Here is a 26525-nt window from a genome sequence, read left to right on the forward strand (position 1 = left end):
CACAGGAATATGTTGTTTTATAGAGTTTTAATTCCCGAATATAACTCAGATATTTTCTTATCGAGTACAGTCTTGTATTCATGTATTTTATTACCTCATCAGTTCTCATTACTGAACGTCGCAAACCCTTGGATATCTACATGAACCCTAGCCTCCATAATGAATCAGCGATATACAAATTGGCTTAATTATTTATTTACTAACTAAAATCACAGAAACACATAAACAAACAATATAGTTATTGGTTACTAACACAACGCATTGAAAAGTCCCTAGTGGGCTAAACCATTATGTGAGGCTTGGTAGACAATGGAAAGGGGTGGGGACAGAAAGAGCGGGAAAGACAAAATGGATTCACTACCCAGTTGATAATTATATTAATTGAAATGCTAATCCTTTGCACATGAACGGCCGCTCATTGGAAAATAATTGCAATGCATACATTTACGCCCGTATGTTGTTGTCTTCTCTGTTGGAATCGTCGGTCAGTCTGCTGGAGAGTCAGTTCATCAGAGAGTCTCTGGTAAACGTCCACAGAAGTCAATGTCGTTCGCGGTTGTAGCTTTCTCAGCGGCTCTGGATAGTGTCTGTTGTAATGGATATGTCAGGCGTACAGGTGGCCGTTGCATAGAATAGATGCTTCCGCGGTTGTCGTTATTCTCGTACTCGATTCACGCAATTTCCAGCTGCAGACTAGTAATTCTACGTCTAGGATTTGCTCTTATTCTGTAGTGATCGATAGTCTCAAGAGTTTAACCATTTCCAGCCGTGTGGCAATCACTACACGCTGTCTGGTCTCCTGGGCCTATAGAGTTGTAGTTCTTAACCATTTCAACATGTAGCGTCAGCTCCATGTTTTTTAGTCTAATGTAAATTTAGTCAGGAGTGGGTTTTATACGTCTGAGAAAAGGGCGCTCCATGACGCCGACAATGTCTATGCTCATGTGGGCGTGGCCACTGATTTGGTTAACTATATGAAAACCCATATTTTCTCATTTAGAAGGTTAACATCACATTACATCTTTTCACAAATTGTTTCATGTTTAATCACAAACATTTCACAATATTTAGATGTAAACTCCATAATTAAGAAGTGTACACAACCAAAGACACAGTAGAGGGTTTCCTGTCCTTCATGAGATCACCAAATGGAACACACTCGTCATGACTGTCCCTTAAGTGTTCACAGACCACTCCCACATTCCCAAAAATATAAATATTGTTTAAATTATGTCCAAGGGTCTTGGAATGCAGCGTATTTTATGACCGCCATAAAAACAGCCGACTTCCCGCTCTATGAGAGGGGGCACGCTGTAGAGCGGACCCACTGTAACCTGATCCTAACTCTCACAGGAGAGTTATGACAAGTGTGGTTTAAAAAACTGACTGCAATACCAAGATCTTCACGTAGCCTAGGCCACTGGTATTGTTTTGAACCACTGATTTTCACAGGTCCATTTGGTGGTTGGATGCGAAGAAGCCGTGAGGAAAGCCCACTCCAATCAAAGCTCAGACAGTCCCAGCTGTGTCTCTTTGGCCAACCACTCGCCATTGTAGGCATCCTTGCTCCATCCTTATTGACTTTGTGCTTGTTCTTTTAGGAGTAGTAGGAGACTGCTGTGTACTTCCTCGAGACAGAATGTCCTCCATTCTCAGATTTCCTCAGTAGCTACTCTCATGCCCCGTCAGGATGTACAAGTTGCTTAAGGCAGATGGATTGTCCGTGAGAGTACTCTGCAAAATAATGTCCCTGAAGAATAAAAGCATATGTTAATGTACATTTTTTAAATTTTGCTTCAGTAATTTGACAAATGTTCTGCTATCGAATTGCTATCAAACTCCCATAGTTAAGAGACATGCCTTGAGGTTCCCAAGACTCTGAATATTCGACTTTCATCCGTGATCTCTTGTGTAACCTATGAAAAATGTAAAAACGTCACAATGTTATTTTTTTGTCAATATGAGAGTTGACAATACAGTCTGACAATACAGAAAAGCTGGACTGGTGTTTTGGTCTGCATTACCTCATCACTATTCAAGCTTCTACCTTTAAGCCCATGCTTCCAGAAGGCCAGAACACTATCCTGCAAACATACTGCAAATAACAATTTATTCGCCTCCAATCCAAAGACACAAAGCTAAATGATTAGAAGGCAGCACTCATCCATTCCCTTACCAAGAGTCTCAATGGAAAAGTCAAAGGTCAACTTTGAGGTCCTCCCTTTGCTTGGATTTCCATTCAGATTCACAATTTTCACAGTGTCTGCAAAGGTCAAATGGGAAAATGGTCACAATTCAATCTTGTTTTTTTTCTTCTTCATTCAAGGGTTCTTACCATTCTATAGAACACTGGCACATCCAACGTTCCTGATCAAATTATACTGAAAGCAGAGTATTGAAAGAAAGGAACTCACTCTCCAGAGTGATCAGTACTGTGTCTCTGTCCAGTTGAGTTACCTGCATCACCTTCAGAGATTGACTACCTGTGAAAACGTTACAAAAACATCACAGCTTGCACACTGCTCATCTGTCTAGATCAGTGGTCAACCTGTCGATCGCAATTCCTAGTCGATTACCAAATATTTTTGTAGAAAAGCCAACGATAAAGACTTTCGCTGTCGTTGTTAAGTGCACTTGGTTCAGAAGCCCTGTGCACCGGGAAGGCAAAGTGTTCCTATTTTGAGCCATCTACAACATCCGAGCTTTCAAGACAACTGGGATCCGACTGGGACATAATTTTTTTTAAACAGTCGTCCAACTCAGAATTCCAATTCTGACCTTAAGATCACTGACGTCACGATTTGACCTCTTTTTCTCCTCCAGATATCCCAATTGTCTTGAAAGCACCATGACCATGAGATGCAGGTCCCATCAAGTCCAGTAAAATAAAAAAAAGTTAATTTGCAAATTATTTCAATTTATGCTCTGCTGTGCCTCGCAAGTGCTACACAAACTGATCTATTTTGTTATCAAAGCTCAGGTTTTTCTAAAATATAATATGGTCTGAGAAGAATATTGGCAGGCCAGGTATATAGCCAATATGCTGTGATAATGTATTAGGCCTACTGCACAAACCTCATTCCTACCAGTGGCATTATCCTTTTTAGATACAACTATACTAATTATATTCACATCACCAAATAATTGATTAAAACACTGTTTTATGGGGCCTTTATGGCGCAGTGGTTAAGGGCAGCGCCAGCTGCGCCAGCTGCGCCACCAGAGACTCTGGGTTCGCGACCAGGCTCTGTCGTAACCGGCCGCGACCGGGGTCCGTTGGGCGACGCACAGTGTTTCCTCTGACACATTGGTGCGGCTGGCTTCCGGGTTGGATGCGCGCTGTGTTAAGAAGCAGTGCGGCTTGGTTGGGTATCGGAGGACGTACGGGAGTTGTAGCGATGAGACAAGATTGTAGCTACTAACAATTGGATACCACGAAATTGGGGAGAAAAAGGGCGTGTGTAAAAAAAACAAAAAAAACTTTTATAATGAAGGTCTACAGTAGCCTCGGCAGAAGTCTGTAGGGTAGCACCATGGTGTAGCCGGAGGACTGCTAGCTTCTGTCCTCCTCTGGGTACATTGACATCAATAGAAAACCTAGGAGGTTCATGGTTCTCACCTCCTTCTATAGACTTACAGTTATTATTACAAGTTCCAGAGGACGTCCCCCAACCCATCAGAGCTCTTGCAGCATGAACTGACATGTTGTCCACCTAATAAAAATATTAGATAATTAATCTAGTACTGAAAGCAGAAGCTACAGCTAGCTAGCACTGCAGTGCATACAATGTGGTGAGTAGTTGACTCAGAAGTACAATAGTTGAATAGTTTTGAAAAAAGTAATTTCTTCCAAAATTAAGAAGAAGCGAGAGTGTTGTATTTTTAAAAACATTCACTTTGCTATAGAATACAGCTAACTAGTTTAGCCTACTCAAACACCCAGCTCAAAACAGACAGGGATGCTATGTTAGCTAGAAGTCCACAAGCGAAGGAAAAAGGTAAGGGGAGAAGGCATAGATAGTAGCGAGAAGGAATTACATATACAACGAGCAAAGTGATCACGCTGTTTTCATGTGGCTGCTATGAAAGTGAACGGTGTTTGCGTGTGATCAGGAGTGTATTCTGTCCTTTAGCTGTTCTTGTCTATTAATATTCTATATTATGTCATGTTTGATGTTGTGTAGACTCCAGGAAGAGTAGCTACTGCTTCAAGATTGTTGGTCACGCGGACTAGGATATGTTCCGTGTAGCCTCTGAGAATAACATCGCCGAATACGGTGACTGAGTTTATCACGAAGTGTATAGGAGATGTTGTACCCACTGTGACTATTAAAACCCATGGCAAGGTGACTGGGAATATTGCCTAATATAAAACAGTGTAGTTTTCCCTCTAAAGCAATCATACAGGCAAAACGTCCATATTGAGATAAAGTGGAGTCGCAAGTCAACGGCTCAGACACGAGACGTATGTGGCAGGGTCTACAGACAATCACGGACTACAAAGGGAAAACCACACAGACGGCATCCCCAGCCGCGTCCTCAGACCAGCTGGCTGGTGTGTTTACGGACATATTCAATCTCTCCCTAACCCAGTCTGCTGTCCCCGCTTGCTTCAAGATTGCTTTCTTGGGTACAGGAACAAAGGTAACTGAACTAAATGACTATCGCCCTGTAGCACTCACTGCTGTCATCATGAAGTGCTTTGACAGGCTAGTCAAGGATCATATCACCTCCACCTTACCGGCCAGCCTAGACCAACTTCAATTTGCTTACCGCTCCAATAGATCCACAGACGATGCCATCGCACTGCACTCTCCCATCTGGACAAGAGGAATACCTATGTAAGAATTCTGTGAATTGACTAGAAGCTCAGCATTCAACACCATAGTACCCTCCAAGCTCATCATTAAGCTCGGGGCCCTGGGTCTGAACCTCACTCTGTACAACTGGGCCCTGGAATTTTTGACGGGCCGCCCCCAGGTGGTGATGGTAGGAAACAACACCTCCACTTCGCTGATCCTCAACACTGGGGCCCCACAAGGGTGCGTGCTCAGCTCCCGCCGGTACTCCCTGTTCACCCATGACTGCATGGCCATGCACACCTCCAACTCATTCATTAACTTTGCAGACGACACAACAGTAGTAGGCCTGATTACCAATAATGACGAGACAGCCTACAAGGAGGAGGTGAGGGCTCTGGGAATGTGGTGCCAGGGAAAAAAATAAACTTCAACGTTTAACAAAATAAAAGGAGCTGATCGTGGACTTCAGGAAACAGCAGAGGGAGCCGCCCCTATCCACATTGACGGTACTGCAGTGGAGCAAGTGGAAAGCTTCAAGTTCCTCTGCGTACACATCACTGACAATTTGAAATGGTCCACCCTCACAGACAGTGTGGCGAACGCGGCGCAACAGCGCTTCTTCAACCTCAGGAGAAATTTGGCTTGGCACCTAAAACCCTCAAACTTTTACAGATGTACAATTGAGAGCATCCTGTTGGGCTGTATCACCGCCTGGTATGGCTCTCCAGAGGGTGGTGCGGTCTGCCCAACACCGGGGGCAAGCTACCTGCCCCCAGGACACCTACAGCACCAGATGTCAGAGGAAGGCCAAAAAGATCATCAAGGACAACAACCACTTGAGCCACTGCCTGTTCACCCCACTATCATCCAGAAGGTGAGATCAGTATAGGTGCATCAATGCTGGGACCAAGAGACTGAAAAACAGCTTCTATCTCAAGGCCATCAGACTGTTAAATAGCCATCAAAAGGCTGCTTCCGCCAGGTTACGTAACCCTGCACCTTAGATGCTTCTGCCCTATATACATAGGCTTAAAATCACTGGCCACTTTATTAAATGGTACACTAGGTCACTTTAATGATGTTTCCATATTTTTGCTTTACTCACTGTATTCTATTCTACTGTATTTTAGTCTATGCCACTCCCACATTGCTCATCCTAATATTTCTATATACACCTTAATTCCATTCTTTTACTTTTAGGTTTTTGTGCATTGTAAGATATATTACTACACTGATGGAGCTAGAAACACAAGCATTTTGGTACACCCGCAATAACATCTGCTAAACATGTGTATGTGACCAACAGCTTATAGGGATCCTAATAAAAGACCAATACTATTCATTCCGCCGATTCTGTTGAAAGAGCGTTTCTTAAAATGGAAGCAAACGGAACGGTGACAAAAATACCTGAATTTGTCCAATAGAAATTCACATTTGCAACTGTTGCACTCATGATTACCTCCTAGATCAGCTACATACATGCAGGCAAGAGTGTGCAAGGCGGTATTGAATGTGTCACTGTCTGTCACCTTGATCACTCACAATTCTCCACGTTGTAAACTTTCATTCATAGGCTAGGCAGTGGCAACTGAATGATGGGTACAGGGGAAATTAGACTATCATGTAGTAGCCTAAACCTATCGATGTTACATTGAGCTGGGTGAATGGAAAATGAGCGACAGTCATCCAATATGCTGTAATAGAAACAGTGCCATGTTCATAAGAAAATTATCATCCCCCTCATCTTAAACGGCACCAACCATCACCGATTCCTACATATTTTTTTATTTTATTTTTGACATTAACCTAAAAAACAAAACATTTAAGTCATGTTTAAAACAAATTCTGAGCGGTAGATCTCGGCTTGCTTTTTGACTGTGAAAGTGATCTTGAAGGTTGGTGACTGCTGATCTAGATTAAACTAGATAAAATATTTATGGAGGTACCTGTCTGGGCTCTGGGTGTGTCATTCAAGTGGATGATGTCAAAGTGGACCTGCTCACAGGTCTTGACAGGGGCCTGTAACTTGCGCACACCCACACACACCTGTGGCAACTCCTCTTTCTCCAGGACAAGCAGTTCAAAGATGGGGAGGCTTTCTGGGAGACTCACAGCGATATGCTGAGAGGGATAGGAGAAAGCGGAACGGAAGAATGCTTTGTGATGCTTTTCTATTTAAAAAAACACAATGCTGACATTGTATAGAGATGCATTGGGAATACACACCTTGAGTTGCATGAACTTCTGCAGGGGCTCGTACCACAGCAGTAGGACAAGGCCAGTTGGTACAACAGCACACAAAAATGTGCTGTCAGTGTACGGGTTACGAACTGAGAATAGATAAGGCAGAAGAGAGAGATGTCACCTTAGTCATAAAGACGGTACAGTACATCTCCATTTTTGACTAAAATAACATGTTCCTTACCAACGCTGCAGCGTCGACAGCCTTTCGTGTCTGGTATCTTTCCAGACACAGAAAACCTTCTACAAAGAGAACACATTAACAATACCTTTTTTTAAATGTACAATTTCCAGGATGATTTCCCTTCCTCTCAGGCTAATATCAGTGAAAAGCAACATTGCTTGGGTATTTTCACTGCGGCCTCTCTCTGCCCAGGGGTGGGGTGTCCCTACCTTGAGTTGATCCTCTCGGTGAGGCGGTGGGTGTTGATGGACAGGTGGCCCTGCCTCTTCGGCAGGTGTCTGCGATGATCAAACAGGGTGGTCAGCCTCTGGGAGCACAGCTGCGATGATTTCCCTGTGGAGCACAAAGACAGTAAACACACGTCTAGATGGAACACACTGTATTAGGGTGTGTTGTCATTGTTGCTGGTGTGAGGGACACGGAGGGCCCTACCTGAGATAGACATTAGCACATTGTTCATGACATACAGCCAGCTGCACCTCTGGGGTAATAACTGAAAAATACAGAAAATATTTTTTTAAACAGACTGGTAGAAAAACACATATACGTGTGTGTGTATACACACACACACACACACTTTGTACAATTGGGTGTTAACATGATGGTACCTTCTCCATTGTGTCCTCATGGAGCTCGTTGAGGTTCAGGGTATAGATGCCCTCCTCTGTCCCCAGGATGAGGTGTTGATCTGAGGGAGGATAGTCAGATATTCTCCCCGAGCTATGACTAGTTTGACAGAAGCTCTATTGACTGATTGTTATCCTTTATAGCCTGTGCTTACCTTTAGTCTTTGGCAGGACCCATGTGACAGCACAGTGGATATTTAATGGACAGCCATTAAACACCTTGGAAAAACAGGCCCCCATCTAGAAAAGATTGTGTGGTTCAATGCATCATTTCAATGCGGTATTTTCTTATTGGTAGCTATATATCCAGACATCTTGACTTACGTGGACTTTGGGTGTGGGTGGAAGTCCATGGCAATCACCTCTCTGAAGAAAAACAAATTCCACAGAATTATCAGTCATCATTTTTGCACAAGAGATGCATTTAAGAGGTGTGTCAGTAACTTGTCTGATGGGGACTCACCGAGTCCTCAGTTTTCCTCCCGAGTGTGCTCCATTCTGGAGACAGTGGGGGCTGCTGGGCCTTGGCGGCCGTCTTTTCCGGCCTCTGTCCAGACCCTTCAGCGCAGTATAGTGTCTCAGGATGATGGATTTGAGCCTTTTCTAAAATTGGTAATGCAGATTGACATAATTAGTAGTTGATGTCACTACCTTTACACAATGACTCCATAGATTGTTTTAGTTAGTGTTTGTGTGTGTACAGGATGTGTTGCGTGTGAGTCGATGCTGCACCTTCAGAGGGAGAGGAGCAGTTGGTGGTGTCAGCAAAGATGGTAGAGTTGAAGAGAGAGGGGTCAGCCAAGGTGGGGTCTGTGAATGGAGGTGTGACAGTGGAAGGGGTGGAGTCACAATTGCCAGTGCATTCTATGGGGCAAGTAGTGTCAGTGGACGGGGGGATGGTATGCCTTGGGGCAGGACTGAGGACCCCACTCCTCTTCACTGTGCCACATTTATCCATATCATCATCATCATCATCATCATCACCACCATCACCTTCAGGAGAGTGCTGCAACAGATGAACACAGACGCTGGTGCGGTTCCAAAGAAACAGTGTGGAGTGCCTGAGAGGATAAGATACAGTCTGTAGTTCCCTCTCACCTCAGCAGAGGGCGCTCTCTTGACAGTTAACCTCCTGCAATGATATCAAACAGACCGCGTTATGGGAATTAAACATGTGTAGTGATTTGGGATGTGCAGAATTGTTTGGGAATTATATTTGTGTGTTATTGGTAATGTAGGTAAGTGCTATGAAGAGATGTATCAAGACGGTTTTATAGCCTCACCTTTCAAGCAATGCTTCCTCAACACACTCCAGTAGACTCCTGCACCTCAAATGTAGAGTAGATTAAGTTATTACTGCCTTCATTTGTAATTTATTACGGCCGATTTGTCATAGGAAGTCAAATAAACGATAGCTTACGAGGAGTTATTTTCATCTCCTGAAATGCTCCATTCGTCATATGATCCCTGTTGGGCAAAAATATATTAATATACTGTCAAGTCGACAAATAAATGTATTGTTTTTCTATGTTGAACATGACGTTCATATAACAGAGGTTAGACACAGATGATAGGCTACTCACCAGGTCAGGAGAGGGGTCAGTCTCCTTCCTCATGGGAGGGCCAAATTTTAGCAGATCAACTGGGGGGAGGGGGAAAGTGTCACAATCCCCACACATACAGTACCAGTCAAAAGTTTGGACACACCTACTCATTCAAGGGTTTCTCTTTATTTTTTAAAACTATTTTCTACATTGTAGAATAATAGTGAAGACATCAACACTATGTTAAACAAATCAAAATATATTTTATAGTTTGAGATTCTTCAAAGTAGCCCTCCTTGATGACCGTTTTGCACACTCTTAGAATTCTCTCAACCAGCTTCATGGGGTAGTCACCTGGAATTTATTTCAATTAACAGGTGTGCCTTGTTACAAGTTAATTTGCGGAATTTCTTTCCTTCTTAATGCGTTTAGCCAATCAGTTGTGTTGTGTCAAGGTAGGGGTGGTATACAGAAGATATACCCATTTGGTAAAAACCAAGTCCGCATTATGGCAAGAACAGCTCAAATAAGCAAAAAAAAATGACGGTCCATCATTACTTAGGTTAGTCAATGTGGAACATTTCAAGAACTTTGAAAGTTTCTTCAAGTGCAGTGGCAAAAACCATCAAGCGCAATGATGAAACTGGCTCTCATGAAGACCGCCGCAGGAAAGGAAGACCCAGAGTTACCTCTGCTGCAGAGGATAAGTTCACTTCAGTTACCAGCCTCAGATTGCAGCCCAAATAAATACTTCAGAGGTCAAGTAACAGACATATCAACATCAACTGTTCAGAGGAGACTGCATGAATCAGGCTTTCATGGTAAAACTGCTGCAAAGAAACCACTACTAAAGGACACCAATAAGAGACTTGCTTGGGCCAAGAAACACGAGCAATGGACATTAGGCCAGTGGAAATCTGTCCTTTGGTCTGAGGAGTCCAAATTTGAGATTTTTGGTTCCAACCAGTGTCTTTGTGAGACGCAGAGTGGGTGAACGGATGATCTCTGCATGTGTGGTTCCCACCATGAAGCATGGAGAAGGAGGTGTGATGGTACTTAATTAGAATTCAAGGCACACACACAACCAGCATGGCTACCACAGCATTCTGCAGCGATATGCCATCCCATCTGGTTTGGGCTTAGTGGGACTATCATTTGTTTTTCAACAGGACAATGACCCAACACACACCTCCAGGCTGTGTAAGGGCTATTTGACCAAGAAGGAAAGTGATGGAGTGCTGCATCAGATGACCTGGCCTCCACAATCACCCGAACTCAACCCAATTGAGATGGTTTGGGTTGAGTCGGACTACAGAGTGAAGGTAAAGCAGCCAACAAGTACTCGGCATAAGTGGGAACTCATTCAAGACTGTTGCAAAAGCATTTCAAGTGAAGCTGGTTGAGAGAATACCAAGAGTGCAAAGCGGTCATCAAGACAAAGGGTGGATACCTTGAATAATCAAAAATATATTTTGATTTGTTTAACACTTTTTTGGTTACTACATGATTCCATGTGTTATTTCATAGTGTTGAAATCTTCATTATTTTTCTACAACGTTGAAAATAGTAAAAATAAAGAAAACCCCTTGAATGAGTAGGTGTCTAAACTTTTTACTGGTACTGTACATATAATACAGAATAACACCTTTAAAATATTGAATTACTGTAGACGAAAATCCTCCTCAATATCATCATCTTTTGTTATGAAAATGATACGAGATAGCAGTAAACAAAAAACACACACTTGTTCTAAAACTACTCTCATTTTATTTGAGTGGATGCTCAGTCTTGGTGCCAGTGACTATCCCCTTGTGTCCTCCTGACCTTGGCTGCTTGCCCCTGCATGCGGTAATGCTACGTCGGCCATAACAATGGCTCATCAGTAATTCCAGAGTCCTTGAGAAGCTGTGGATGCTAGGATCTGGGAGTTACTCACACTGCTCCTCAGACTGAGTCCTCTGGACCGACAGGGGTTTCCCTAAAGACTGGATCTTATCAGGGAATGCACTGCATGTCTGCAAACCCACACATACACAGTAGTAGACAGGTCATTAGTGACATATTTATCTTTGTAGTACTAATCCACATAGTACAGTGTTGTGCCCAAGCATACATTTAAGGACAGGAGAGGAGAGCTCACCTCAAGATCACACTCGTCCATAGTGTGTGAGGTTTGCAGAACAGGGTTGCTGGCCATGTCCAGCAGTTCAATGGCCAGGGTCCTGGTCAGCTGCTGACTCACAAAGGGGTGCTGAGAAGAAAGCAGGTCATGTGGGGTCATGTCGGTCACCTAAAGGACTGTTTAGATACTACGTATAGTTTCTGCACTAGGGACATACAGTACCTTTGGAAAGTAAATCAGACACCTTTACTTTTCCCACATTCTGTTACAGCCTTATTCTAAAATGTATTTTAATTTGGCTATCTACACACAATACCCCATAATGACAAAGCAAAATGTTTTGCAAATGTACTAAAAATGCAAAATTTACATCAGTATTCAGACCCTTCGCTATGAGACATTAAATTGAGCTCAGATGCATCCGGTTTCCATTGATCATCCTTGAGATGTTTCTACAACTTGATTCCTAGACTCTTCCTAGAGCTGGCCGCCCGGCCAAACTGAACAATCGGGGGAGAAGGGTCTTGGTCAGGGAGGTGACTAAAAACCCGATGGTCACTCTGACAGAGCTCCTCTGCGGAGATGGGAGAACCTTCCATAAGGACAACCATCTCTGCAGCACTCCACCAATCAGGCCTTTATGGTAGTGACCAGACAGAAGCCACTCCTCAGTCAAAGGCACATGACAGCCCACTTGGAGTTTGCCAAAAGGCAACTAAAGACTCAAGATTCTCTGGTCTGATGAAAGCAAGATTGAACTCTTTGGCCTGAATGCCAAGCATGGTGGTGGCAGCATCATGATGAGGGGATATTTTTCAGCGGCAGGGTCTGGGAGACTAGTCAGGATCGAGGCAAAGATGAACGGAGCAAAGTACAGAGAGATCCTTGATGAAAACCTGCTCCCGAGCGTTCAGGACCTCAGACTGGCTTGATGGTTCACCTTCGAACAGGACAACGACCCTAAGCACACAGCCAAGACAACGCAGAAGTGGCTTCAGGACAAGTCTTGAGTGGACCAGCCAGAGCCGGACTTGAACACGTTCTAACATCTCTGGAGAGACCTGAAAATAGCTGTGCAGCGACGCTCCCCATCCAACCTGACAGAGGTTGAGAGGATCTGCAGAGAAGAATGGAAGAAACTCCCCAAATACAGGTGTACCAAGCTTGTAGCGTCATACCTAAAAAGACAACAAAGTACTGACTAAAAGGTCTGAATACTTATGTAAAATGTGACATTTCCATTTTATATTTTTTTCATAAATGATGTTGTTTTAACTGTTTTTGCATCGTCATCTTGGGGTATTTTGTGTAGATTGATGAGGGGAAAAAAACAATTTAAACAATTTTAGATTACGGCTGTAACCAAACAAAAATGTGGAAAAGGTCTAGGAGTCTGAATACTTTCCGAAGGCACTGTAAATTCAACAGGTTTTCATTAACTTTGATGCCATCTTCTTGTTCTCGTCAAAAGGATGGAACTCTGAGGTAGTACCTGTAACAACTTCTCTGCAGTGGGCCTTTTGCGAGGGTTCTTGGTGAGGGAGACTTTCACAAAGCTGTGGAAGTCAACAGACCTAAAACAGGAGAGAGACCACTGGTTATTACCACAGGGGCTAATTGGCTCCGAGACACTCAGTGACATTTATATTATTATTTGTTTATTTATCATCATTGTATTGGTCCTTCCCTTCAGAGGACAACATATGCTTTGTTTTAGTATTTTGTTACATATACATTTTCCTACATTTGACATACATGGTACCCTTATACACGTCAGAAATACATTTTTATACACATTAAAATGGTACTCGGACATATCCAGTATACATGATAGTGTTTTCGTTCCTAACTATTACAGATCTTGAGCTTTTAAATCGTACCCCTCAGCTATTCGTTTTTACATTTTTTATCAATCAGTAGATTTGAGTTTAACTATAATATTTGTTGTAATATTTGTTCTGGCTTTCAGGAGGATGATATTTAAATTGTAACCAGCTTTCTATGGCTCGTTTAAAAAAAAAAAAAAGGCGATACTTTGAACAAGGTTTCATTTTCAATTAACCGACAAAGAGAGCTTGTAATCTGGATACAGGCAAAAAGGGCATTTTTGAACAAAGGATGAGCCAGCTAAACTACTGGAGAAGCAGTTTGGGTTTAACTTTTGCAGACAGACGGTTTAATGCTTTAATGTGTTACCATTTTAGCCTCTCATACTCATATTCATTACATAAATACATTATTAGTTATGTTGCTCACATGACTTTTTAATTGTAAACTAACTTCTACCATTTGGACTTGTCCTTCAGTTTGGGAGGCTGGAAGCTGCCCTTTGACATCACCATCAAGGCCCTGGGGGGGGGGGGGAAGGGAAATCGAAATCTCATAACAATAACTTGATGTGCAACATGTTGCAGTGATCCTTATCCAAATGTGATCTGTTAATATGACTGGATACAAGAACTAGATTTAACTTACAACATTGTTATTACAGAATCTGTATAATTATAATAATGAGAGGTGGCATCCCAGCAACTGTGCCCTCACCTCATTGGGTGCAGGTCAAACATTGGAGGCTGAAGCTCTGCCAGCTCGATAGCGGTGATGCCCACTGCCCAGATGTCACATAGCTGGTTGTACCCGCCTTTCTTCTCCACTGCTGCCACCTCGGGTGCCATCCTAGAAGAGCAACGCTGCCCGTGGATAACTGTGGTAAACCATGATAATGGGCCTTGTTTTGGTGCCATGGATGGACATAGATCACTCACCAGTAAGGTGTGCCTATGAAGGACTTCCTCTTGGCAACAGAGGCATTGATCTCAGCTGCAACGCCAAAATCCGCTGGAAGGAAACGATGGCGTGAGAGGTGGAGACAGCTATTTGAGTAAATCAAATTTAAAAATATATAAATCAGGGACTGGGTGTGTCCAAGGGCAGTGGTACTTGTTAAGTAGTTTTTGGGGGTATTGGTACTTTACTAGTTCTATTTTTGACAACTTTTACTTCACTACATTCCTAAAGAAAATGCACTTTCTACTCCATACATTTTCCCTGACACCCAAAAGTACTAGTTACATTTTGAAAATGGTCTAATTCAAACACTTATCAAGAGAACATCCCTGGCATCTCTATTGCCTCTGATCTGACAGACTCACTAAACACAATTGCTTCATTTGTAAATTATGTCTGAGTGTAAAAGAGTGTGCCTGCCCATGGCTATCCGTAAATAAATAAACAAGAAAATGGGGCCGTCTTGTTTGCTTAATATTAGGAGTTTTAGCAATTACATTTACTTTTGATAATTAAGTATATTTAAAACCAAATACTTTTACTCAAGTAGTATTTTTCTGGATGATTTTTACTTGAGTCATTTTCTATTAAGGTATCTTTACTTTTACTCAAGTATGACACTTGTTACTTTTTCCACAACTGTCCACGGGAGAGGCAGAGAGGATATGCGAAAGTGAGTGACAGCGTGAGGGTGGATGAGTCACTGACCCAGTTTGACGTCTCCTCGCTCTGTTAGAAGAACGTTGGCTCCCTGTAAAGAACCCACATTGACACAATGAGCGCACCGTTTCACACTCTCCCACCAGGACAGTCCCAAGCTCCGAATACACAGAGAGACATACACTTACAAAATTACATTTCTGTAAGTAGTTCCAAAGCGCCAGACCAAATGATTCAATTCAGATGAGTGGTAGAGCAAATTGTTCACATGTTTTTATATCCAACAGGATATACATTACTTTTATGTCTCTGTGCATTTTTCCAGTCTCATGTAAGTGACGCAGTCCCTGCAAGCACAGAAAATCCAATGACAGTGGCATCTCAGCGCAACGGTCAAGCGTGATGTTTATGAATTTACCATGTAAATAACATTACATCCAAATGGAAAGTTTCACAAGAGAAAAAAAAATTGTTAAACGCTTTATCCAATGAATAACGCTGCATATCATTTCATTCTTACCTGGAGTGTTTCCCTGCACACATATGCAATCTGCCTCTCGTTCAGGGGGCCAGTAGCTATGGAAACATAACAATTAAGTGAGTAATTCAAAAAGAGAATATATGAGGGACACAGTAACTAGTTGAATCTTTACTTGAAACACTGGGACGATGCCATTCATATACATTATCTATCAGGGTGGGTGTTAGGGGGAACGTTCTCCAACTGTACCATGATAAATGTCCTGCAGGGAACCTCCTCCGCAGTACTCCATGCAGATCCACAGCTTGTTATTTCTACCAAAGGAAAAAGCGCACCGTTAAAGCAATAGCTCAGAGTTTCATATCAAGTTTTAACGTTTGATTGCAGACCAAACCTGAAGTAGCTGCCGAAATAGGCCACAATGTTCTTGTGAGTGCATTCTCTAATCATGGTGATCTCCTGTTGGATAGATGAGATATCGTCACCTGAAAAGAGACGAGCAGACTGATTTATATTCAGGAATACTGTGACACAATGTGAGGTAAAGATGTTTTTTTTATAATCATACTTTGGGATAAATAGCCTACCAGGATCTAGTTTTACAACTTTGATTGCAGATACCACAGACGTCTTGATGTCTCGGGCCTGTAGAGAAGAGAGAGTACAAAAATGTTTGATGTTTTCCTGATAATTTGACATTGTGATTTCATTTTTTTTGCTGTGAATGTTATGGTTACTGGCATGACCGTTAAAGTCGTGAGTGCCACAGACTCAGTTATACATTGGGAAAACGAATAATAGCCGACCACACATCAAGTTGAAAGTAGTTCTAGGTATATTAGATTTAAAACCAGGGTTTTATTCACTTTGAACCAAACGGAAGAAAACTGAACAAAACTGCGAGGGAACTAGCCGAATTTGTCAGATCGAAACTCTCGTTTTCGTTGCATAACACAACTGTTTGGGATAATGATTACACCTCAGCCGATTAAGTATCCTATTTGAGGGCCTTGTGCTCACACTTTGTTTTCCACTGATAAAACATGGGTGATAAGGGGAAGTACACCCTTAACTGTATGTCTACAGATCATACAGACACAATGATTATGTTACCAAGCAAAGCAGTGAAAGGACATGTGGGAACTATGAGGCCCTTGTCAGCTACCCTTGAAAAAAAAGACATCTGATATGGAGCGGTACTTACTTCCTGTTTTGTTTCTGTAGTAAAAAATACTTCCTGTGATGAAAGTAATGTATATTATGCAGCAGAACTTTTACATCCTCGACTAAATGAGACTATTATTGCTAATCTCAGCTCAAGATCACTCTCAAAACATGACTTAGCAACTAATCCATCTATTATTTTATGATGATTTCTTTTTTTTTTTTTTTACAGAAATCTTTCCCATACTTTACAAGGGTTTCTTGGGTATGCTACAGTGAAAATGATAGACTATATTTGCTGGCCATGCCAAATATCCGAATTTAGGTCAGGGTTCTGGCCTGGGTGTATACAGAGAGTTTCTCACGGTTTTGACACAACTTCCTTTCTGAACACATTTTTGGTTTCCTGTTACTAACTGCTACAACCAAGGCGCCATCTCACATAACCACAAACTCAATGAGTATTTTTTTCTGTTCTATACTGCATTAACTTTATTTGGTGTGCTGGATCTTTTTTTTTTTTTTTTTTAAACACATGACCATATACAGTGCATTTGGAAAATATTCAGACCCTCCTTACACATAATATCCCTATAATAAAAGAAAAACAGATTTCTGGAATATATATATATATATGCACAACTCTTTAGAGTATCTGGAGAATCCGCCTTTCTGGGTTTGATTACAGGCTCAAAATGACCCGCCATACACCAGTCTCAACGTCAACAGTGAAGAGGCGATTTAACAGATTAAGGCGGGCAAAAGAACAGACACTGGACAGAGGAACTCTGCCTAGCATTCTGGAGTCTCTTCACTGTTGACGTTGAGACTGGTGTTTTGCAGGTACTATTTAATGAAGCTGCCAGTTGAGGACCAGTCTCAAGTCTGTTTCTCAAACTAGACATTATAATGTACTTGTCCTCTTGTTCAGTTGTGCACCGGGGCCTCCCACTCCTCTTTATATTCTGGTTAGAGCCAGTTTCTGTGAAGGGAGTAGTACACAGCGTTGAACGAGAGCTTCAGTTTCTTGCCAATTTCTTGCATGGAATAGCCTTCATTTCTCAGAAGAAGAATAGACTGATGAGTTTCAGAAGAAAGTTTTGTTTCTGGACATTTTGAGCCTGTAATCAAACCCACAAATGCTGATGCTCCAGATACTCAATTAGTCTAAAGGCCAGTTTTATTGCTTCTTTAAATCATAAGTTTTCAGCTGTGCTAACATAATTGCAAAAGGGTTTTATAATGATCAACGTACCATTGGAAAAAAGGAGTGATGGTTGCTGATAATGGGCCTCCGTACGCCTATGTAGATATTCCATTAAAAAAAATGGCAGTTTCCAGCTACAATAGTCATTTACAACATTAACAATGTCTACACTGTACTTCTGATCCAATTGATGTTATTTTAAAATGGACCAAAAAAATAAATACAGCTTTTCTTTCAAAAACATTTAAGTGACCCCAAACTTTTGAACGGTAGTGTATGTACACACGTCAAAAGTTGACACACCTACTCATTCAAGGGATTATGTTTATTTTTTACATTGTGAATAGTGTGTGAAGTGAATAGTGAAGACATCAAAACTATGAAATAACAAATATGGAATCATGAAGTAACCAAAAATATATATTTTAGATTCTAGATTATTTTAGATTAAAGTAGCCACCCTTTGCCTTGATGACAGCTTTGCACACGCTTGGCATTCAACCAGCTTCATGAGTTACCTGGAATGCATTTCAATTAACAGGTGTGCCTTGTTAAAAGGTAATTTGAGTCAGTTGTGACAAGGTAGGGGTGGTATACAGAAGATAGGGCTATTTGGTAAAAGACTAACTCCATATTATGGCAAGAACAGCTCAAATAAGCAAAGAGAAACAACAGTCCATCATGACTTGAAGACATGAAGGTCAGTCAATCTGGAAAATTTCAAGAACTTTGAAATGTTCTTCCTGTGGCAGTCATCAGGACCGCCACAGGAAAGGAAGAACCAGAATTACCTCTGCTGCAGAGGATAAGTTCATTCGAGTTGACTGCACCGCAGATTGCAGCCCAAATAAATGCGTCACAGAGTTCAAGTAACAGAGACACATCAACTGTTCAGAAGAGACTACGTGAATCAGGCCTTCGTGGTTGAATTGCTGCAAAGAAACCACTACTAAAAGGACACCAATAAGAAGAACAGACTTGCTTGGGCCAAGCAACACGAGCAATGGACATTAAACCAGTGGAAATCTGTCCTTTGGTCTGATGAGTCCAAATTTGAGATTTTTGGTTCCAACCACAGTGTCTTTATGAGACGCAGAGTAGTTGAACGGATGATCTTAGCATGTGTGATTCCCACCGTGAAGCATGGAGGAGAAGGTGTTATAGTGTGGGGGTGCTTTACTGGTGACACTGTTGGTGAATTATTTCGAATTCAAGGCATACTTAACCAGCATGGCTACCACAGCATTCTGCAGCGACACGCCATCCCATCTGGTTTGCACTTAGTGGGACTATCTATTTGTTTTTCAACACACCTCCAGGCTGCGTAAGGGCTATTTGACCAAGAAGGAGAATGATGGAGTGCTGCATCAGATGGGATGGCCTCCACAATCACCCAACCTCAACCCAATTGAGATGGTTTGGGATTAATTGGACCGCAGAGTGAAGGAAAAGCAGCCAACAATTGCTCAGAATATGTGGGAACTCCTTTAAGACGGTTGGATAAGCATTCCAGGTGAAGCCGGTTGAGAGAATGCCAAGAGTGTGCAAAGCTGTCATCGAGGCAAAGGGTGGCTACTTTGAATAATTGCTTGATTAGTTTAACAGTTTTTGGTTACTACATGATTCCGTATGTGTTATTTCATAGTTCTGATGTCTTCCCTATTATTTTACAATGTAGAAAACAGTAAAAAAATAAAGAAAAACCCTTGAAGGAGTAGGTGTGTCCAAACTTTTGACTGGTACTGTATACAGTTGAAGTCGGAAGTTTACATACACTTAGGTTGGAGTCATTAAAACTTGTTTTTCAACCACTCCACAAATTTCTTGTTAACAAACTATAGTTTTGGCAAGTCAGTTAGGACATCTACTTTGTGCATGACACATACACACGAAGTCAGAAGTTTACATAAAACTTTGCCAAATACATTTAAAAAAATACCACCACCCTACTCCACTATTTATATCCATGTAGTCCTACCTCAGGCCAAAATCCTGAAACGATGGGACACCACCATTTAACACACCCTGTAACTCTTCTGACATCAAGTCTCACACACCCAAATACCTCACTGCAGCTGCCACCACAACCTCAATTGTCTGCGTCTTACGTTCCATCCCTGTAGTAGCTGATAACTATTACTATAAACTAGAGGTCGGCCGATTATGATTTTTCAACGCCGATACCGATTATTGGAGGACCAAAAAAAGCCGATACCGATTTTTAAAACTGTATTTGTAATAATGACAATTACAACAATACTGAATGAACACTTATTTTAACTTAATATAATACATCAATAAAATCAATTTAGCCTCAAATAAATAATGAAACATGTTCAATTTGGTTTAAATAATGCAAAAACAAAGTGTTGGAGAAGAAAGTAAAAGTGCAATATGTGCCAAGTAAGATAGCTAACGTTTAAGTTCCTTGCTCAGAACATGAGAACATATGAAAGCTGTTGGTTCCTTTTAACATGAGTCTTCAATATTCCCAGGTAAGAGGTTTTAGGTTGTAGTTATTATAGAACTATTTCTCTCTATACCATTTCTATTTCATTAACCTTTGACTATTGGATGTTCTTATAGGCACTTTAGTATTGCCAGTATAGCTTCAATCCCTCTCCTCACCCCTACCTGGGCTCGAACCAGGAACACATCGACAACAGCCACCCTCAAAGCAGCGTTACCCATGCAGAGCAAGGGGAACAACCACTCCAAGTCTCAGAGGGATTGACGTTTGAAACGCTATTAGCGCGCACCTCGCTAATTAGCTAGCCATTTCACATCGGTTACACCAGCCTAATCTAGGGAGTTGATAGGCTTGAAGTCATAAACAGCTGCTGGCAAACGCACGAAAGTGCTGTTTGAATGAATGCTTACGAGCCTGCTGCTGCCTACCGCCGCTCAGTCAGACTGCTCTATCAAATCATAGACTCAGTTATAACATGATAACACACAGAAATACGAGCCTTAGGGTCATTAATATGGCCGAATCCGGAAACTACCATCTCGAAAACAAGACATTTATTCTTTCAGTGAAATAAGGAACCGTTCCGTATTTTATGTAACGGGTGGCATCCATATGTCTAAATATTCCGGTTACATTGCACAACCTTCAATGTTATGTCATAATTGCGTAAAATTCTGGCAAATTAGGCGGCCCAAACTGTTGCATATACACTGACTCTGCGTGCAATGAACGCAAGAGAAGTGACAATTTCACCTGGTTAATATTGCCTGCTAACCTGGATTTCCTTTAGCTAAATATGCAGGTTTAAAAATATATACCTCTGTGTATTGATTTTAAGAAAGGCATTGGTGTTTATGGTTAGGTACACATTGGAGCAACGACACACACCGCATCGATTATATGCAACGCAGGACACGCTAGATAAACTAGTAATATCATCAACCATGTGTAGTTAAATAGTAATTATGATTGATTGATTGTTTTTTATTAGATAAGTTTAATGCTAGCTAGCAACTTACCTTGGCTTACTGCATTCACGTAACAGGCAGTCTCCTCGTGGAGTGCAATGTAATCAGGTGGTTAGAGCGTTGGACTAGTTAACTAAGGTTGCAAGATTGAATCATCCGAGCTGACAAGGTAAAAATCTGTCGTTCTGCCCCTGAATAAGGCAGTTAACCCACCGTTCCTAGGCCGTCATTGAAAATAAGAACGTGTTCTTAACCGACTTGCATAGTTAAATAAAAATTAAATAAAGTGTCAAAATTAACAAAAAAATGTTAAACAAATTTTTTAATTTGTTTTAAAATGTATTTCCAAAAATACCGATTTTAGATTGTTATGAAAACTTGAAAGCGGCCCTAATTAAATCGGCCATTCCGATTAAACGGTCAACCTCTACTTTAAATGCAAAAAATCCAATCTTACTGAAACATATCACTTGTTGATTTATCCCTCTGTACTGGTAAAGATCTACTACTCACACCACTCCTCTTAAGATCCCTCCCCATTGACCCATCTTCCTCTACTTGCTTCACTGCCTCAGCATGACAACTTCTGCACTACTCTAACCCTGGAAACCTCAACCTGCCTCTCTTGCACAGGACATTTCTGATCCCCAGCCCCAGTGGCACCCTTACAATTAACACATACCACTATTTTCCCCAATACTACACATTCCTTTGTCTCATGCCCTTCTGCACACTTCTCACAACTAGGAACCTTCCTCCGACCCACTGCTGCCACATTCCCATAAGCTTGACACCTGAAACAGCGTAATATGTATTCAGCACAAAACCTCATACAGGATTACATACATAACCTCACTTTGTTGGGCAAAATCTTAACACCAAAACTCAAAAGAACAGACAACTTCTGTTTCACCACTCAAGCCACCTTGTCTGCGTCGCACCAAACAAGCGTCACAAACACCGGGAATCTTCCTCTTCAGTTGGTTAACTTTTACATTTATGGCTACCCCAGTAATCCCTCCTTTCAGTGGCACCCTTTTCTTCCAGTGGGTCAGAAGTTTACATGCACTCAATTAGTATTTGGTAGCATTGCCTTTAAATTGTTTAACTTGGGTCAAATGTTTTGGGTAGCCTTCCACAAGCTTCCCTCAATAAGTTGGGTGAATTTTGGCCCATTCCTCCTGACAGAGCTGGTGTAACTGAGTCAGGTTTGTAGGCCTCCTTGCTCGCACACGGCGTTTCAGTTCTGCCCACACATTCTCTATAGGATTGAGGTCAGGGCTTTGTGATGGCCACTCCAATACCTTGACTTTGTTGTCCTTAAGCCATTATACCACAACTTTGGAAGTATGCTTGGGGTCAATGTCCATTTGGAAGACCCATTTGCGACCAAGCTGTAACTTCCTGACTGATGTCTTCAGATGTTGCTTCAATATATCCACATAATTTCCTCCTCATGATGCCACCTATTTTGTGAAGTGCACAAGTCCCTCTTGCAGCAAAGCAACCCCACAACATAATGCTGCCACCCCCGTGCTTCATGGTTGGGATGGTGTTCTTCCGCTTGCAGGCCTCCCCCTTTTTCCTCCAAACATAACGATGGTCATTATGGCCAAACAGTTCTATTTTTTTGTTTTTCAGACCAGAGGACATTACTCCAAAAAGTACAATCTTTGTCCCTATGTGCAGTTGCAAACCGTAGTCTGGCTTTATGGTGGTTTTGGAGCAGTGGCTTCTTCCTTGCTGAGCGGCCTTTCAGCTTATGTCGATTTAGGACTCTGACTGTGGATATAAATACTTTTGTACCTGTTTCCGCCAGCATCTTCACAAGGTCCTTTACTGTTGTTCTGGGATTGATTTGCACCTTTCGCACCAAAGTACATTCATCTCTAGGAGACGGAACGCATCTCCTTCCTGAGCGGTATGACGGCTACGTGGTCCCATGGAGTTTATACTTGCGTACTATTGTTTGTACAGATGAACGTGGTACCTTCAGGCGTTTGGAAATTGCTCCCAAGGATGAACCAGACTTCCAGAGGTTTACAATTTTTTTTCCTGAGGTCTTGGCTGATTTCTTTTGATTTTCCCATGATGTCAAGCAAAGAGGCACAGAGTTTGAAGGTAGGCCTTGAAATACATCCACAGGTAGACTTCCAATTGACTCAAATGATGTCAATTAGCCTATCGGAATCTTCTAAAGCCATGACATCATTTTCTGGAATTTTCCAAGCTATTTGAAGGCACAGTTAACTTAGTGTATGTAAACTTCTGACCCACTGGGAATGTGATGAAAGAAAGGTTGAAATATGTAGTTCTCTCTACTTTTATTCTCACATTTCACATTCTTAAAATAAAGTGGTGATCCTAACTGACCTAAGACAAGGACATTTTACTAGGATTAAACGTCAGGAAATGTGAAAAACAGTTGGCTACGGTGTATGTAATCTTCCGACTTCAACTGTATATGAAATATCACATTACATAAGGATGCAGACCCTTTACTCAGTACTTTGTTGAAGCATCTTTGGCAGCGAGTACAGCCTCAAATCGTCTTTGGTATGACGCTACAAGCTTGGCACACGTGTATTTGGGAAATTTCGCCCATTCTTCCTTGCAGATCCTCTCAATCTCTGTCAGGTTGGATGGGGAGCGTCGCTTTACAGCTATTTTCAGGTCTCTCCAGATATGTTAGATCAGGTTCAAGTCCGGGTGCTGGCTGGGCCGCTCAAGGAAATTCAGAGACTTGTCCCGAAGTCACTCCTGCGCTGTCTTGACTGTGTGCTTAGGGTCGTTGTCCTGTTGGAAGGGGAACCTTCTCCCCAGTCTGAAGTCCTGAGCGCACTGGAGCAGGTTGTCATCAAGTATCGCTCTATACTTTGCTCGTTCATCTTTCCCTCGACCCCAGTCCCTGCTGCTGAAAAACATCCCCTCAGCATGATGCTGCCACCACCATGCTTCACCGTTGGGATGGTGCCAGGTTTCCTCCAGACATGATGCCTGACATTCAAGCCAAAGAGTTCAATCTTGGTTTTATCTTACCAGAGCATCTTGTTTCTCATGGTCAGAGTCCTTTAGGTGCCTTTTGGCAAACTCCAAGTGGACTGTCATGTGCCTTTTACTGAGGAGTGGCTTCCGTCTTGCCACTCTACCATAAAGGCCTGATTGGTGGAGTGCTGCAGAGATGGTTGTCTTTCTGGAAGGTTCTCCCATCTCCAGAGGAACGCTGGAGCTCTGTCAGAGTGACCATCAGGTTCTTGGTCACCTCCCTGACCAAGGCCCTTCTCCCCCTGAATGCTCAGTTTGCCAGCTCTAGAAAGAGTCTTGGTGATTCCAAAAACTTCTTCCATTTAAGAATGGAGGCCACTGTGTTCTTGGGGACTTTCAACGCTACAGAAGTCTTTTTGTACCCTTCCCCAGATCTGTGCCTCGACACAATCCTGTCTCGGTGCTCTATGGACAATTCCTTTGACATCATGGCTTGGTTTTTGCCCTGACATGCTCTGTCAACTGTGGGACCTTACATAGACATGTGTGTGCCTTTCCAAATCATGTCCAATCAATTGAATTTACCACAAGTGGACTGCAATCCAGTTGTAGAAACATCTCAAGGGTTATCAATGGAAACAGGATGCACCTGAGATCTATTTAGAGTCTCGTAGCAAAGGGTTTGAATAATTATGTTAAGGTATTTGCTAAAATTTCTAAAAGCCTATTTTGCTTTGTCATTATGGGGTTTGTGTGTAGATTGAGGATTTTTTTTTAAATACATACATTTTAGAATAAGGCTGTAATGTAACAAAATGTGGAAAACGTCAAGGGGTCTGAATGAATACTTTCCAAATGCACTGTATACTTAGAGTAAAAGCGTAATCAGCATTTCCCTGAGCCTTGTTAGTCTCGTAAACCCGACCCTAGGCATAATACAGTAGGAGGCAACAAGTCTGCCTAGTCATAGGGAGACTAGAGCCATTCTGATGTTTAGCCCTGTGTTCATGACAACCAAAACATCTAATACAGTTATGGAGAGAGACCATGCAGCATGCCTCCATGCACACATTGACGATACTAAGGATGGTGTAATATCACTTTTCCAGCAACATTATATCAGGGCGAAAAAAACATTTAATCACAAAACAATTTCTAGCATTTTTTTGTTGTTGTTGTATTAAGAAAACCATCATATTCTGTTTTTAACGTTGACGGAGTCAACATACAACTAATGCTATAAATGACCAGCTATTCCAACAGGTATGTGTCGGCTCAGGTAATACAGTCATATGCAAAACAATCACAATTCGGGGGGATTGATGCATATCCAATAGCCTACGAAGGAGACTAAGTGTCACTAAAGTACGAAATAATAGAGCGTGGCAAATTTAAAATACCTTAAATACATCTCCGTATGTACCACTGCCGATTCGGTGAATCAACTCGTAGTCCTCCAACGGGTTCGAGTAGGAGACACCAATTGCCTCCATCGCAGCAACGTCAGCCTCGACTCGCGCTGTCTAGCGACTAATGTTGATTCCTGTCCAGATGCCTGCACTTCCTCAGCAACAAACCATCAGAGGCAAAAGCCGAAATAAAAATGGCAGCTATAACCTACAGCCTTGTTATGCTCAGTGAACGGCAGCCTACCAGTGCCATGGCATTTATGTAAATAATAAGGCATTGTTCTTGCTCCTGAATGAAGAAAATAATCCGCATTTGGGGTTTTTCAGTGAAACAAAGCCCTGTCAAATAGTAGTAATTGTCCACCGGTTCTTGTTTTGTTTAAAGTTTTTTTTCTTTCAATTTCATAAAAAACATCTCGCACGCACGGACGCTTGCAGGCACATGTCCAACGGGGTAGTAAACCCTCGCACGCACATGCCCAACGGGGTAGTAAACCCTGGGAAGAACCCTTGAGGTTCTTGTGGTGATTGATACGTTAATTGATTGATTTGTTGATTGACTGGGTGATTATTAAGGTTATTAAATAGATGTAGCAAACCTACGTCCATGGAAAATATATATTATGATTTATAAACGAGAATCCACTGTGTATAATATGTGGTATAAAGCAATGATAATAGCTTAATTTGAAAACTATGACCTTATGGCTGGCAGGCAGCCTGGCGGTTAAACCGTTGGACCAGTAACTGAACGGTTGCTGGTTCAAATCGCCGAGCCGACAGGGTGAAAAAATCGGTCGATGTGCCATCTGTCGATGATAACCTTAATTGCTCTGGATAAGAGCGTCTGCTTAATGACTAAAATGTAAATTGAG

The 26525-nt window shown here is 41.9% G+C and overlaps 1 protein-coding gene across 5 annotated transcripts; it reads right to left on the reverse strand.

Annotated features, from left to right (window-relative positions):
• Nucleotides 1–26525, reverse strand: LOC110534172 (mitogen-activated protein kinase kinase kinase kinase 2). 5 transcript variants are annotated; one of them, XR_002475088.2, is made up of 32 exons: nucleotides 25642–26525; nucleotides 16035–16092; nucleotides 15842–15932; nucleotides 15697–15761; nucleotides 15487–15542; nucleotides 15266–15313; nucleotides 15015–15057; nucleotides 14285–14357; nucleotides 14064–14195; nucleotides 13806–13868; nucleotides 13012–13093; nucleotides 11538–11648; nucleotides 11334–11412; nucleotides 9437–9495; nucleotides 9274–9320; nucleotides 9137–9181; nucleotides 8952–8985; nucleotides 8586–8859; nucleotides 8317–8456; nucleotides 8178–8219; nucleotides 8009–8093; nucleotides 7836–7915; nucleotides 7660–7720; nucleotides 7437–7560; nucleotides 7228–7286; nucleotides 7029–7132; nucleotides 6849–6923; nucleotides 2415–2483; nucleotides 2177–2263; nucleotides 2025–2095; nucleotides 1861–1916; nucleotides 1–1750 (listed from the first exon to the last, which is right to left on the reverse strand). XR_002475088.2 is itself a non-coding variant. In XM_021618883.2 (32 exons), the coding sequence occupies exons 1-32, from the start codon at nucleotides 25732–25734 to the stop codon at nucleotides 1663–1665; spliced, it is 2691 nt and encodes an 896-aa protein (XP_021474558.2). In that variant the 5' UTR covers nucleotides 25735–26516; the 3' UTR covers nucleotides 3–1662. The 5 variants fall into 5 exon arrangements, 4 of the variants coding, with proteins under 4 accessions (XP_021474558.2, XP_021474557.2, XP_021474559.2 ...); XM_021618883.2 differs by having other exon boundaries at nucleotides 3–1750; nucleotides 6749–6923; nucleotides 7228–7283; nucleotides 25642–26516; XM_021618882.2 differs by having other exon boundaries at nucleotides 3–1750; nucleotides 6749–6923; nucleotides 25642–26515.

Source organism: Oncorhynchus mykiss, chromosome 10 (genome assembly GCF_013265735.2).
Source record: "Oncorhynchus mykiss isolate Arlee chromosome 10, USDA_OmykA_1.1, whole genome shotgun sequence".
Lineage (NCBI taxonomy): Eukaryota > Metazoa > Chordata > Actinopteri > Salmoniformes > Salmonidae > Oncorhynchus > Oncorhynchus mykiss.

Bases quoted from the DNA above. Each gene is read 5' to 3' on its own strand.
- LOC110534172 (XM_021618882.2), bottom strand. From the start codon at position 25,734: ATGGAGGCAATTGGTGTCTCCTACTCGAACCCGTTGGAGGACTACGAG. The intron at 9,496-11,333 runs GTGAGTAACTCC...CCCTCCCCCCAG, and splicing joins GACTCAGTCTGAGGAGCAGT to TTGATCTGCTAAAATTTGGC. The intron at 8,094-8,177 runs GTAAGTCAAGAT...AATCTTTTCTAG, and splicing joins CACCCACACCCAAAGTCCAC to ATGGGGGCCTGTTTTTCCAA.